The sequence below is a fragment of the Geospiza fortis genome, unplaced genomic scaffold, assembly GCF_000277835.1.
Source record: "Geospiza fortis unplaced genomic scaffold, GeoFor_1.0 scaffold78, whole genome shotgun sequence".
In the NCBI taxonomy this organism is placed as follows: domain Eukaryota; kingdom Metazoa; phylum Chordata; class Aves; order Passeriformes; family Thraupidae; genus Geospiza; species Geospiza fortis.
The window spans coordinates 4,039,105-4,054,061 of NW_005054339.1; the positions used below are offsets into that span (position 1 = coordinate 4,039,105).

A 14,957-nucleotide genomic window follows, 5' to 3' on the forward strand; every position below is an offset into this window, starting at 1 on the left:
TAACAGTAGTAGAAGTACTCGGGGAAAGAGCTGTTCCTTGGTTTTGCTTTTTGATAAGTACCCAACTAAATGAGTGGAGGAGTCAACTGCAAGTCATAAAGTTGTTTAGGAAGAAGGTTTCTGAAAATGAAGGAAGAGTGGAGGCATTTCAGAATGTTGCAGGGAAGGTTGAAAATTTTAGAAGCTGCTGAGCGAAAAATGTTTCAATAGAGGAATGCTTTCAGATTTTATGCTGAAGTCTATTTCCGACTCTTCTTGTTTTGTCAGTGCTCCTAAACAAGACAGCTAATTCCTTCAGGTCTTTGTTCTTTGGCTGTATTTTGGGGCATGAGTATGTTCTTCTCAGGAGAGATATGAAAAGTGCCTTGAGGACTAAGTATCTAAACAGTAGCTACAAAGGAGGCAAACAGGAGACTTGGAGCTATTCCCTCCCCAGACTGTTCCCAACATCCCTGTTGCAATCCAGCCACCCATCTGAGGCAGTCTGAGTCCCAGATGCACCCCCAGAAGGGTTAACAGAACCGTAACATTTCCCACTATTACCTTCACTGAGTCTCTCTCACTTCATCTCACTGTCCTCCCCAGGGGCCACAGTTTCAGCTCCAGTTTTCTCTTCCCTGCCCTCCTTAGTCACGGTTGCTCTGCCCTTGTTCATTGTGTACTCCAGGGGGTTAGACCCAGATGCTGCCTTCTGAACCCTATTTGCTTATTGTCTATTGATAAGTGGTTTAAGAGATTTTAAAATTGCCAAAGTACATTTTTATTGTGCTATATAACTAATGATATAGTTCTTATTTACAAGCATATGTGTGACCTGTTAGTACAAAAAACCTTTTCTGAACAATCCCATAAATTGTTTGTGTTCATGGGCTGTGTGCTTAGGTTTTGAGGGAATTGTCCTTAATGAATTTTTTCTTTATAAGAGAGGAGAACAGCTCACATGAAATGAGAAATCATAAAGAATTTTACTGGCCAAAGAGAACAAGGGAGTATGAACAGGAGTCTGTCACCATTTTGCATTTGTCTTTGCTCAAATTATCTTCTAAACTTTAAATATATTATGTGAAAACTCACATAAGTTAAACATATCAGCACAATTTTTTTTAATACCTTTTCAGTTTTAGATTTGATTTAACTAGTTTTGCCAGTTTGTTAGACCCTGAAGTGCATTTGAACATAGTTTACTGTGATTTATTTCATTATGGTAATAATGCACTTTCCAAGAAGGGTTTATATTATGGAGTGTATGCAAATAACCATCTGTTACCCAGACTTCTCCCTAAATAACCCATTATTATTCCTGTTACAGGTTTACATGATTTAGAACACCCTGATGTATCTTTAGCAGACGAATGGTAAGCCTTAAATAAAGCATGAAATTAGTGTCTGTTACCCTCCTTGGTTTCATATTGTTTGTGCTTGCAGAGCCCAATTCTTTATGTTCAAAGACAAAGAAAGATTGTTCTTGTACATATAACTTTTTACTGTTTTGACAACGTGTTCACAGGTCCTACTGCAACACGGACCTGCACCCTGAGCACCGGCAGATGACTCAGTTGGAAGCGATCAGACGCTACCTCACAGGGAAGGAGCCCCTGCTCCAATGCAAGTACTTGGTTAAACGTGGATTTGCAGGCTTATCCCAGCCAAAAACTGTCATACTTAACCTTCCACAAAATGCAAATCTACTTAGTCCAACCAGGGAAGGAGCCCCTGCTCCAATGCAAGTACTTGGTTAAACGTGGATTTGCAGGCTTATCCCAGCCAAAAACTGTCATACTTAACCTTCCACAAAATGCCAAGCTACTCAGTTCAACCAGTGATAGGATCGCTTAGCTGATGTTGCAATTTCATATGGTTTTGGGCTTTTTTCAGGGTATCAATAAAGATATTATTATTTATTAGAATTAATTATGTATTACTATTAGTAGTATTAATTATGATACAATTTTTTAGACTTTTACAGTAAACTATGTGCCTGTACCAAACATTCAAGTTCTGTTCAGATTGTGTAGCTGTACTATGCAAAATTATCACCCCATCTGGTTCTATAAATTAAACAGGACTAATGGGAATCAATTCTTGGATCATGCCTCTAATGAATATATCTGATATTTCATGAGTATTTTGGGGAGGATGCATATGTAATTAGCATTTCTGAACTGCAAAGCAGAATAAAAATTCAGATAGGTGCATATTCTGTATGTTTGCAGAAATGCAGAGCTTTTGTGACTCTTACTAGACCTACTTGTTATAACCTTATGGCACATGCAGACATGAGTATTAGATAATATGCACATGAATGAGTTACATGAAGTGGAGTGTCATTGGGTTTTGACCTAAAATTGTTGGTAATGCAATGAAATTATATGTGAAAAACTGCATTGTGGTAAAATACAGCGTAATATTATGTAGTAAATGCTTTGTAGTGCAAAAAGTATGAAAGCATGTCACAGATAAAATAAAATGTAAGAAAAACCTATTGTTTAGTAATTTAAAAAAGGTCTTTATATGCACATACATTTACTGATTTTATTGTTCTGTGGTAGGTGATAAAGAATTGATCCAGGAAGTTTTGTTTGATGCTGTTGTGAGTGCACCAATTGAAGCTTATTGGACCAGTCTAGCATTGAATAAATCAGAGTAAGTTATCTTTGTGTCCATCATTATTCATCAGTCATGGCTTTATTTTTATTATTTATGTTAATGAACTGGTGGAGTGTCTTACAAATCCTGATATCCATGAAAATATTACACTAACTCTGTAATCCTAAATGCCACCAAGTTTGAGTTCATTGTGAAGCGTTTATCTTACAGAGTATGTCATGATGATTAGCTGAAATTTCCACAATAAAACTGGTGAAATTGTACCCTAATTGTAACTTATACTTCTGTGTGTTTTTAACAAAGGGTACTTGGGAAATTTAATGCAAAATTTACCAAAACTATTGATGCAATTGGTACTTTGTCTCAGAATAAATTATATATAGAAAAACTTGCACTGGAAAATAATTTCATTAATCTTTGATATATTTATTTTCCAGAACTACTTGAGATCTAGGTTCCTGTTAGGAAGAGTCAGGAGATTAGCCAGTCCTTTTCAGGGTTTATATCTTCTAATTTATTCATTTGTGCTATGATATACTAAGGTGTTAAGCAACAAGATTTTATCCATATTGGAGTAAACAGGTGTTATGCTTGGCAGTTTGCATGAAATACAATGGTTGGAAGGCAATTTGGGAGATTATCCTGATTAGATTTTCTTAAATTTCAACAATTTTCTAAAAGTTGAATTAAAAATACTTTGCTGTACAGCATGTACTCCTACTGAATGAATAAAAGCAACATGATAAGATCTGGTTTATCAAAGAGTTATCCAGCCTCCTCTGGAAAGATAAAGATAAGAAATTGTTGCATGTTAATAAACTGTGGCCATTGAGAGGTGCAAGGTGTCATCCTACAGAATGAAATAACAGATCCAAAGCACAAGGACAGCTGTGGAATGATTCCTGGAGGAGATTTTTGAAGCCCTTTCAGATTCTGACTTTGCTTCATCCTGTCTCATTAATGAAACAAGAAAGTGGCTGTGATCCCTGGTTTTGTGGTAATGGGACTGAAGTTCTTGCAGCCATGCAAGAATTTGTTTTAAAACAGCTTGGTACTGATAACAGTGCAGCAGAGGAGTTCAGTTTGAGCTGCCTGCCATGGCTTTTCTCCCCAGGTTCTAGAGGCTAAAGCCTGTCCTGATGGCAGCTAAGTTTAACTCTCAGCTGCCTGATTTAAAATGTTTGCTTACCTGAGCAATAGTCACACCTATGACTTGAAGCGTAAATATAGCACAGAAATGTAGAATGGACTGGGAGCAAGACCTGGAATTCCTGCCCATCTCAGAATCACTATGTGTCACTGGTTATTAAATAGTTTGTATGTAGCTATGCCGCACCTTTTTATTCTATTATTCTATCCATATAATTCCTTCCTACAAATCCTACAAAATTTATTGTGTTTGGCTTTTTAGGGATTCTCAGTCTAAACAGCAATTCTACATTGCATGCTATTCAAAACCCAGATGACTATAACTTAAAAACCAACATTTAAAAATAAATCAATAAATAAGGGAACTATGCATAGCATAATCTTAAAGACGTGTACACTTGTGCTTTCTGTGGCAGTGAAGCAGCTTTATCTGTTTGCTGTCTGAAGCTTTGGCTCTGCTTGTGCTCTGCTGCGTTTCAGGAACTCTGACAAGGGGGTGGAAGTTGCCTTCCTTGGGACACGGACTGGGCTCTCTCGGATCAACCTGTTTGTGGGGCCAGAGCAGCTGACCAACCAGTGAGTAACAAACTGCGCCTGGCTGCCAGGGGAGAAAAGAGAGGAAAAAAAAATAGTCTATTTTATGAAGCCTTCACACAGAGCAAGTTAGAAAGATATCCTAGGGATCCCTTAAATTATTTCTTTGACTGGAACATTTAGACCAATGAACTATTTTACACCTGTAGCCTATAAATCTGCTTTCCTGCACACACACCTGCAGCCTCACATCTCTCTTCAGAGAAATTACAAACATGCTATGCCTTTTACTACACCACCTGAAAACAAATACCTCTAGGCTATTTCAAGGATTTTGCATCATTTTTGTGGAAAATATTTTTGGTGTTGAGTGAAGCCAAGGGACAGAATTGGAATGGGTGAAAGAGCAATCAGGAGACCTCATCATACAAGAGTTTCCCATTTTCCTTGGAGAACATGGAATCTAGTGGAGGTATTATGCAGATAAAAGAAAATCTGTGTTTGATATTTATGATAAACTATCTTGATTGAATATAAAGTTCTGTGGGCTTATCTGAGGACAGATATTGTACAAGTAGGTGACATCAACAGCACTACAATTTGTTACTGTCACAGAAAATGAGAACAATGGAGTGGGCATTATACTTGTTCTTGGCATACATTTTCTTCTATCAACAGACAGAATTTGTGGAAATTATTGAGGAATAAAGTATTTGGTTGTCCACTACCATCCCCTATATTGTATTTTGAACATAGGCTGTAAAATTACCTTTTTTCACTACCTAAGAGTGAACGCCAGTGGTAACAGACTAGCAAATCTCCAGTGCCTTTTCCACCTTGTGCAGCTCACAGTTCTTATATTGTGCTGAAAGAAAAAGGCTTTTTAGTTTAAGCATTTTTTATTTATACAAATCAGTAAAAACAGTTTCAGTGGTACTTAGAGGTACTGGTTTTAGTGCTTTTTTGTCTTTCACAACAAAAGTTATTGTGTGTCACAAATAATTATCAGCAACTAAATTTAACTCTTTTGTTGAGCAAGTATTATTAGAAAAATCATGCTAAACCATTTTCTTTCGTGAAAGATTGCTGCTTTTTTTTTGTTTCTAGCTTTTTTCAAAGCTAGAAACCATTATGTGCTATGCAACAAACAATAATTGTTTTCTTTCTCTCTTTTTTTCTCAAGAGACTTCCTGACAGCTGAAGATAAGGAGAACATTTTTAACGCTGACCATTTTCCACTCTGGTACAGAAGAGCTGCTGAACAAATACCTGGGAGCTTTGTCTACTCAATCCCATTCAGCACAGGTCTGTAATTTTGTCATTCCTTGGATTCTGAACCATGCATGATGCTGAAAGGATCCCAAGAGTGTCAGTACAGAGAGGGCTTTGTAGCTGATCTCAAATATTGACCTGAAATAGGCATTGAAATTTGCAGCTACTTTGACCCAGGCGTGTTTCATGGGGTTGCCAGTGAAACCACAAAGTGTGGTGTGGCACTTTTCATTTAGTATTTGCACAGGTAGGACTACATTTTAACAAGTATTTTAAGCAGCACAAGTCCAACATAGTAAATGTCCACATTATTGAAAAGCCCTGCCAGTTGTCACATTCACTGCCCCTTTTAGCAGGGGAGGCAAAATCTGATGGCTCATTTCAGTGTTTTAAGCTTGTTTTTGCTGGGGAATTTAAAATGCCAGTGCCAGTATCTTCTGTGCATATGTGATGTTGCCTGTTTTATTTTCTGAACACTACATCCACATAGACTGTTATCTAAAACCAGGGGGAAAAAAAACCCTAAATTTCTTCATTTTGCAATAGATTGTTTCAATTCTTTTTCCCCCCTTAATACACCCCACAGAGACTTCCAACAAGAGCAATGTGGTGACAGCCAGTACTGCTATTCAGCTTCTGGATGACAGGAAATCTCCAGTGGTTGCAGGTACAATTGTTTTAGTTTATACGTGTTGTTACATTTTAAAATCAGTGTATGAGTTTCTCACTTTCCCTTTTGGGTTAGCACGTGTAGATATCAAATCTTTTAAGAGAGACGAAGATGCAGCAGTTGCACCTGTAAAATATAATTGGATTTCTAAGTGTGGAGAGCATTTAATGCTTCCTCTCCCCAAGAACTTGATCCTTTATTAATTGACTCTCAAACCTCCCTGTGAGCTATTGAGTTTGACTTTATGGAAATTACTATTATCTGTAAAGCATTTTTGGTAGACAGAATTCTATATCATCATAAATCAGATTATTATGATAAGGAAAAGAAAATATAAGAAAGGACTATCTGATGTGTAAATATTCCACCCAGGCTTCAAATTTGAAAATTCTTTGTTATAACAGGATTGTTTTATAACAGAATACAATGTGGTGAGTTTGTGTAGATTATCAGAGATGTGGTTTCTTCAGAGCATGGAAATTGAATAACAAAGCTCTACTGTCTGTCAGCCAAGAGTATAACAGTACCTAAAGACTAAAAGGTGAAGCGTGACAGCTACAGAATAGAGATAAAACACACTGATTTCAAAATGAGAGTAAGTAATTTTGAAATTGTTGGATGTTCCTAACTCAAGTTCAGATGCTTATCTCACCAGTTTTTTCCTACTTCCCCATGGTAACTGACCTTAAAGATGGAAAGAATTTTGATAAACCTTACGATTTATTTTGCCAGAATCCAAGCTCTCTTATCTCAGGAAAAATTAGATACTTACTGCAAAAGCAAGAACCACCTAATTTTTTTCTTGTATTTAAAATACTATTTAAGATGCAGTGAATGCAATACTGAAAGAACAAGAATGTGCCAGAAAAAAGGGAAATCTCAAATACAGAATAGAATATTTCCTCAAACACAGAATATTTCCACTGATAAGAAAAGATTTTAGAAGGTCAATAAGAAAGCAGCTTTCTGACTCCAATACACAAGATGCATTCTTCAGAAATTATTGAACTCCTCTATAACATTTCATGAAATCTTAATTTTGATTTCATACTCCTGTTAAAGCATAAAATAGCATAATAAACTAATGTCAATGCAGTTACCTACAAAGTGCTGGAGATGTACTTGAGATTTTTCACTGTACATGGAAGAAAGTTGATGTTATTTCTAGAATTCTCAGTTGTTTGGAGTTAGAAAAAGTTTCATCATGACGTTTTCCATCATCTCTAAAATGTGTACGGTTAGTAGATATCCTGATATTTATTATTTTCTCACAATTATTTGCAATTTGGTTTTAACTTTGAGCAGGTATCACATGTTATTATCTCTAATACACCATCAACAAGTTTTGGGGTTGTTTGTTTTTTAGTAATAGTAAAAGAGAAAAGCAGGTGTTGTTGCCATTCCCCCAGTAATTCTGTTTATTATTGAACATTTAAAATTGCTTGGGGCCCATACTTTCTATCTAAAATAAACACAGGGTCTTGAAAGTTTTTGAATGCCAAAGCATGGACAAGATTTCCATGGTATCTGTAAAATCATAATGCTGTGAAGGACAAGAGCAGAGTACTTTCACTCTGAAGCATATCAGTGGTTTTTTATTTCTTGTTCTGTAAACTTTAAAGACTATGTGCTTGATATTTTGTTTACAATATGAAGCATTTTTAAAAGTTTGTATTGAATAATTTTTTCTTTCCCACTTGTATTGCATGTTTTCAGGTGATTTTCTTTTTGGGCGGAATTCACTTTGGGTCCATACAAACTTTGTTCTATGAAAGTATCACTGGCCCAGCTACAGCCTCTCAGAGACAAAGAAGTGCATGCAGTATTCTTGTTCTCCTTAAGATCATGAATGTGACTTGTCAGTCCTACTTTCCCTCAGAAAACTTTCAAAAAAGTACCCAGCCTGTAGTTCAATTTTTAGGTTTTATTATAAGGCTGACAATATTCTGTGTTAAGCAAAATGGATTTGGAGGCAGAAACTGGAGCAGTGATAAATGGGAGAAGTTTGAAGTTTTTATTAGCTTGACTTGGGAGACTAAAGTAAGATTATGGGTAATGTTTTCAAATGCCTCCATTGGAGTTCAAATTTGGCCAAAACATCTCATTTTAATTTGTGTAAAGTAAGTATTCCTTATCCCCATTTGGTCTGAGTAGATTACAGTAAGCAGCAGGATGGGATACACATTTCATGTTAAATCATTCTGTTCCCTAGAGGGATTTGACTGAAAATTAAGCTGTGCCAGAATGTTGTTTATTGCAGATCACTACTAGAGTTTAAATCTGGCAGAAAGAAACAAGAACATTGTTATAAAATGGAAAACTGAGTTATTCCTGCCCATGAGAGGGCAAAAAAGGAACAAAACCAACTCTTATTGTAAAATCCATAGACTGAGTTTTGGGTTTTTTGTTTTATTTTGGGTTCTTTTATTGTTGTTTGTAGTGGGATTTTTTGTTTGTTGTTGAGGTTTTGTGTTTTTTATTTGGAAACCCATCATGTATAACAGATTTCATATAAAAGTCTAAGGCTTAATGCAAATAGCAAAGATTCAACTGTATAAAATAGGCAAAAAATCCTGAAATCAGTGAGTCTGGCAACTGTTACTACAGAGGAATTGAGTGTTGCTGCTGTTTCACCATCTGTACCTCTAATACCAGTTCCCTTTCAGAATGCCTTTGCTTCTTGGCAAAAAGCCCATGTATTTTTTTCTAAAACCTCTCCTGCTTCTTGCAATTGAGATTGTGATTTTCTTTTTTTTTTTCTTTTTACTTAAATGTATGCAAATTTCTACAGAAAGTGTGTACATAAATCTTTAATGTAAGTGTAGTAGCATCATATTTATTGCTCTGTTCACTTTAGTTGCAGGAGGGAAGTGACAGTAGTACTGCAGGCAGGGCTTTCTTTAGATTTGAGCACATTTATGTTCAAAATTTCTTTAGCTGAGTGTTTTCTGTGGCCATGTCTTCTATATCAAGATTACATTGAAATGTTGAGCATCTTCAAATTGCCTCAGTTACAAAGTGAAGAGTAAAAGATGGTGGAATTTTTTCTTCTTAACAAGAACTAAAAATAGGAGAACGGCCCCAGACCCCAATCTTGAAATTTTGTGAGATTCCTGGAACATTAATGATCCTCTGGGTGACAAAGCTGAACTAAATTATGTTTAATATATAATAAGCAATTCTTTCTATCAGGTATAGGAGTGTTACTGAAACTGAGGCAAAGGCAGTCAGTCCTCTTCTGTTCACTGACAGTGGGATTTTAAATGCTCTTACCAAAAATACTCATTATGCAAACAAGAATACTGTGTTTTATTCTCCCAAAGAAACTGTTCCAAGTAATGCCATGATCCAGCATTTAACTTTTCCAGTATTTAACTTTTCAAACTTGATCCTTTATTTTTATAACCAACCCATATACAAATTCAAGGATTTTTTTCTCCAAACCCTGGTTAGAGAGAGATTTTTTTGCAAGTGACCTCATCCATCACTTTCTTTGTTCTCCCTTTTATATAACTTTAAGACCCAACTTTAGTATAGCAATAAATTCAGTTATTCCATGCTAAATATTCCCAGTCAAAAAGCTAAAAGGCCTCAGGTATTTGAATGGGTCAGCTTGAAGATTTAGCATCTCCTTCTAAGTTCATATCCATAAGCTAAGCTAAGAAATAGTAAGGACTTAATTTAATCACTGATTTGTTAGAAATGGCACACAATTTTGAATGATTCTATTCTGGCCAGAGGAATGATCCTGCTGTTTAAGATAGTCAAACTGTGCCTTGAAATTAGGAAAGATCCAAAATCTCATATTACTTTTAAAATACAAATCAGTCATATTGAGGATGGTCACACTTCAGGTGTTCATTCTTCCTGATTAGATCAGACTCTACAGGACATCAGCTTAAAAGGGAAATTTATGAACATACCAGATTTTCAGTAACTGAGACTTCCACTGACCTAGACTCTAAGTATGGAGTATTCTTTTAAAAATTCATGGGGGAAAATGTGCACCTTATTTCTGAAAATATGTACCTTTATGTACAAAAACTGTTTTCCACCCCCTTTTCCCTTTTTTTTTTTTTTGGTGTGTTAATATTTTTATCTATATGACCTCAACACTTCATCTGGAGTTTTTTTTTAATTAATTTAAGCTGGGTTTGCATGCACATCTCTCTTTTCACAAAGTGACTCTCAAGTCCTTAATCAAAATTAATTTGAACTATTGATATTTCTATATGTGACAGATGCTGTAAAATTTCCATAAATACTGCAATCTGCTGATGTTACAGTAGTACATAGAGCAAATACATCTGCTCTGTTCTTCTTGGATGTCTTTTTCCTATTTTTTTCACATGTATTGCTTTCATATTATTTTTAAGAACATTCAAGCAAATGTCAATGCCATATACAGTCCTTAAAATTTATGATAGCATCTATAAAATTGCATTATAATATGGACGCCTAGGGGAAAATGAATATGTCATCATAATGACACACCAACCAAATTTTTGAGGCATTCTAAAATAGATGCTTTCCTTGTCAGGCAGGAGAGTGATTTACCTAACTTTTACTCCCCATTATAAGCCACAGAATATAATATTCAGCAGTAGCATTTAGCAAATCCCTCAAAATGTTTTTCATGTTTTGGTGAAAACCACGACTTCATGTTTTTCCAGAGTTTCTTGTTCATTATGAATATTGTTTTTGTATTCATAAATCTAATATTGGTATAGAGACTAATGTTTCCAGCTTTAGGAAAACTGAGATGTGTATTTGTACAGCCTAACATTAAGCAACTCACATGTTGGGATAAATTGCTTGGGGAAGATGGTTTGGAGGAGGAGTGTGGAGAGAGACGAACTCCTTCACTGGATGCTTTGGAGCACATGGTGAAGTCCTGTCCCTTTCCATGGCTGAACAGGGAAGCTGAAGTTAGTGACATTTCACATTTCAGACATTTACATTCATGTGCATTTGTTCTCAGTTCATTCCACCACACAGAATCAGTGTGTGGAATAGTTTAATAGTGCATCTGCTTTTTTGAGGCAGTTCTCTGCTGGTGTTAACCTGAGAATTTAACCTGTATTTATCTAATTCTTGGGCTTTTCTCAGCACTGCTGCTTAGAGAATGCAGGACTTCAACAGATGTATCCCAGTTAATATGTAAATGGCAGAGAGCATCTGCTCTTTGCTTCTGCACTTCTGCTTTGCTGTTGGGGTTTGTTGGTTGGTCAGTTGGGTTTCAGCTCTACATCATTTGTGGAGGAGGAAGATCCTTGTGATCTAACAGCAATCAGATTTTAGAGGCATTTTGCTAAACAATTCTGCTGCCAGCAAAATAAATCCCTGATTGCAGATCAAGCAGAACAAGGCAGCAGATGAGCTGGGTCCTTTGGATAATAACTTCAAGTAATGCTGCACAAGGTTGAAGTTGCAATCATAAATATGAATTCATTGCTACCAGTTAAGGTATTGAGAACTGATTAATTTATTTTCCCTTCAGTGGACTATATTTCCAAACATTAACAGTGTTTTTTCTCATGTGTTTTATCTTGAAATGAGGATGACAGCCTTTGCAAAAAAGTTGACCATGTAGTGTCCATAGCCCTAAAATACAGAGGGATCCCTCTGCAATCAGTAGGAGAGAGCAACCATAGCTTCCACTGGAGAAAGGAGAGAGGTGTCAAGTTTGTATTTTTGGTTTATTTATTGTGGGCTTCTGATTCCTACACCTTCTCCCTTGCTGTGGTTTACTGTGGCTGCTGTTGCTGCCCGTTTTCCCCATGATCTGGAGAACATGAAGCCACACTTCAGGTAATACAAACTCAGGACATACCAAGACTCTGATAATTGTGGTTCCTATGCCACTTTTGGCCAAATGAAAAGATCCAAGTTGTAAAAGCAGGCATCCTTGTTGGATGCTTGACTAAAGCCTGTGTGTCCTTGTCTCCTGGGCAGCAAAGTTAGATTATAGTAATGGTTGTTATTTTCCTGTTAATTTTTAATCAGAAATAAGCTATGTGTAGTGTCATTAAACGTGCTGCTTTGATATTCAAGAAGAGAGATTCAGGTTTTGTTTGGACATTGTATTACTAGAGAATAATGAAGCTGAATTTTGATTGACTTTTTGCAAGCTCTCAATGGAAAGACAAATATGGCAAACAGTTATGTTGCAGTTTAAACTTTGTGTCTTTCAATATAGGTGCTATTGGTCATTTCCTGTAAAGAACATTGATGTATTATAGTCTTCAATTTCTGTTCTAAAATGAAATTTTAGAACATTTTTCTGTAAACAAAGCAATATGATGAGCCTTTATATGAAAGGCAGGAATGCAACAATATGTGTGCTTTCCCTGCCTTTGCAAATGCCTTGCAGAGGAGCATGTCCTGATATTTTGTTGACTTTAGGGAAGAGTGTTTTTCACAGAGATTAGAAAAAAATACTGTGCTTACTGTAATACTCTCATGAGATTGCTGGAAGGACAACAAAGCTTTCTCAGGATCCTTTATCTAAAAAATAAATCTGTGCAGACAAATAATTTCAGTGGCAGATGTCCATTGCTAAGCTTTATAAATTAAGGGCAGTTCTGTGTGAGGATTCCCTATATTCAGTCTTCCACTTGGTGTAGTCAATAATTTTTATCAACAACAAATTGTGTCTTCTATTTCTGCTTATCAGTAGATGAAATTCTGTTTCCTCTACTGAAAAATAAATATTTTACCTTTATTAAATAACTGAATCAATACTTCTCTCTGTTCATTTTCTGCTATTACCTTATCATTGGAAATTACTGGATTTCTTAATTACAAACACTTTTACCATGTTAACTATAATATACAGGCTTATAAACATTAAATGAAGAATTTCCCTGTGATTTTTTCCTTTTTGTTTGTTTGTTTTGAGAGGTGTTTTTTTTGGTTTTTTCCTTTGGGAAACAGCATTTTAGAAAGTATGGAATCAGATTTTGCATGGATTGGCTCGCTCTGTTCCCACAGCAGAGGGAACTAATGGAAATACTTAATACTTTGCTTTCTGGCAGAACTCCCTATCAATTTACAGCCTTGTGTGTGCATGAAAATCCCCAAAGCATCTTCAATGTGACTCAGAATGAGTTTCTTTAAATGTTGTGCCTTTCATTGACTCTCCCTCATTTTCATTTTTCCTTCTTCTTTTTTCTTTTTTTAAAATATGTGAATGATGATCAATGAGGAAAGTCTGAAGGGTTTTTGGTGCTAGGTCTGATTTTTTTAAGGACTAGGAAAAAATGTTCTGGGTTATTCCTGACTAGGAAATTTCAAGTCAATTCTTGCTTTTCTTTTGCTTGAAAATTTCAGAAGTGTGAAGTGATTTGTGATGGAAGCTGTGCTGCTGTGTCTGAGCCTGTTAGAAACATTGAGGGTGAAATCTCTCTGGAGTTGGAAGTTTATTAGCTTTCATCTCAGGATCTACACTTTGAGTACAACTGTGCTCATTTTAGGTTGTCACTGTGGAAAAACAGTGATTTGGCATGGCCCCAAACTAATTTTTGGGCCAATGGGCAATAAGATCCAATCCTGTCTTATTTCCATCTTCTGTATCTGAAAAACTGTGTTTTGCTTTGCAAAATGCTGTGGCAGTAAATGGATAAAAGAGTAAAAAAATGTAGATTTACATATTTAAATGACTTAGTTCTGAAAGTAGATTAGATTATTCATTAAGCTTTACCAAATATTTACAAGAAAAAAAAAGTAAACATAAAGAGATCAGATTAAAGAGCCTTAATACAAATATTCTACATATTAGGATATTGCAAAAAAAAGAAATATTCTAAAACTGTTGTGCTGATGATGTCTCAACTGAAGCAATGTTCCCAGTCTAGGGTACCACATTTTAAACAAAATGTGAAAGAACTGAAACGGCTCTAGGGAATGCATGAGGAAAAAAAAAATTGGAGAATGTGGTCTTGGAGGAAAAATTTGAAACAGCTCAGTTTATTTAGTTAAGGACAGAGAAGAATGAACACAGCCTAATAATGATATGAAGTACTTAGCAGTTAAAAAAAAGGAAAGAAATGACAGACAGTAATTGATTGTTTTCAATATCTGCTAGATTTAGATTAAGACTGAGATACTTAATTTTCTCTGGACATGAAAGTAACACAGATGTAGGAATGAGCTTTAATATTTAGGTTGCAATTATTACAAAGTAGATAAGAGCAAGGGTTACATGACTCCTGCCACAGAGCCCATTACTCAGTCGAGGCGGTTACTGGGACAGCTACAGAGCTTGGTCTCAGAATCTGTCTGTTGGAAGGAGAGGGCAGATCTCCAAATGCCACAACACAGCTTCCCCTTGCCCTTGTTGCAGATTGTTCCGTGGCCTTTTTCCTCCATACTATAAAAAATGCTGATTTCTGCACTGGCCATGGCTGTTTATCCCTGTCACTGAGGACAGTTAGGGCATGCGTGAGATGTCTGTCACAAATAGCCTAAAATGTATTTTATCTAGTCTTGGAAAAGGTGAATGGAGTTCCTGATCTCTCTTGATTGCCTTAAAATAATTTCTAAGAACCATTAAAATAACTACCTCTGCACACTCAAAATATTTGTGGAATTCTAAACTTATGATATTCAAATAGTTTTGGCTCTGATTTCCTCTGATGGCATAAGAGCTCTGCAGAGAGCAAGGATGGAGCTTTGAGTGAATCCGGCTGAATGTTCCCTCTGAGAGGGAGGACGTGTAAACATC

The 14,957-nt window shown here is 36.0% G+C and overlaps 2 protein-coding genes across 2 annotated transcripts in view; one reads left to right on the top strand and one right to left on the bottom strand.

Annotated features, from left to right (window-relative positions):
• Positions 1 to 14,957, top strand: part of CACNA2D3 (calcium voltage-gated channel auxiliary subunit alpha2delta 3) — a 385,100-nt gene that overhangs the window by 300,699 nt on the left and 69,444 nt on the right. The window contains exons 21-26 of the mRNA XM_031058245.1: positions 1,296 to 1,355; positions 1,508 to 1,605; positions 2,550 to 2,643; positions 4,237 to 4,332; positions 5,474 to 5,595; positions 6,149 to 6,229. Coding sequence (XP_030914105.1) covers positions 1,296 to 1,355; positions 1,508 to 1,605; positions 2,550 to 2,643; positions 4,237 to 4,332; positions 5,474 to 5,595; positions 6,149 to 6,229 — 551 coding nt within the window. The remainder of the gene's footprint in view (positions 1 to 1,295; positions 1,356 to 1,507; positions 1,606 to 2,549; positions 2,644 to 4,236; positions 4,333 to 5,473; positions 5,596 to 6,148; positions 6,230 to 14,957) is intronic.
• LRTM1 (leucine rich repeats and transmembrane domains 1) overlaps positions 6,304 to 14,957 on the bottom strand; it is a 16,855-nt gene continuing 8,201 nt past the window's right edge. Inside the window, exon 4 of the mRNA XM_014307575.1 lies at positions 6,304 to 6,358. Coding sequence (XP_014163050.1) covers positions 6,304 to 6,358 — 55 coding nt within the window. The remainder of the gene's footprint in view (positions 6,359 to 14,957) is intronic.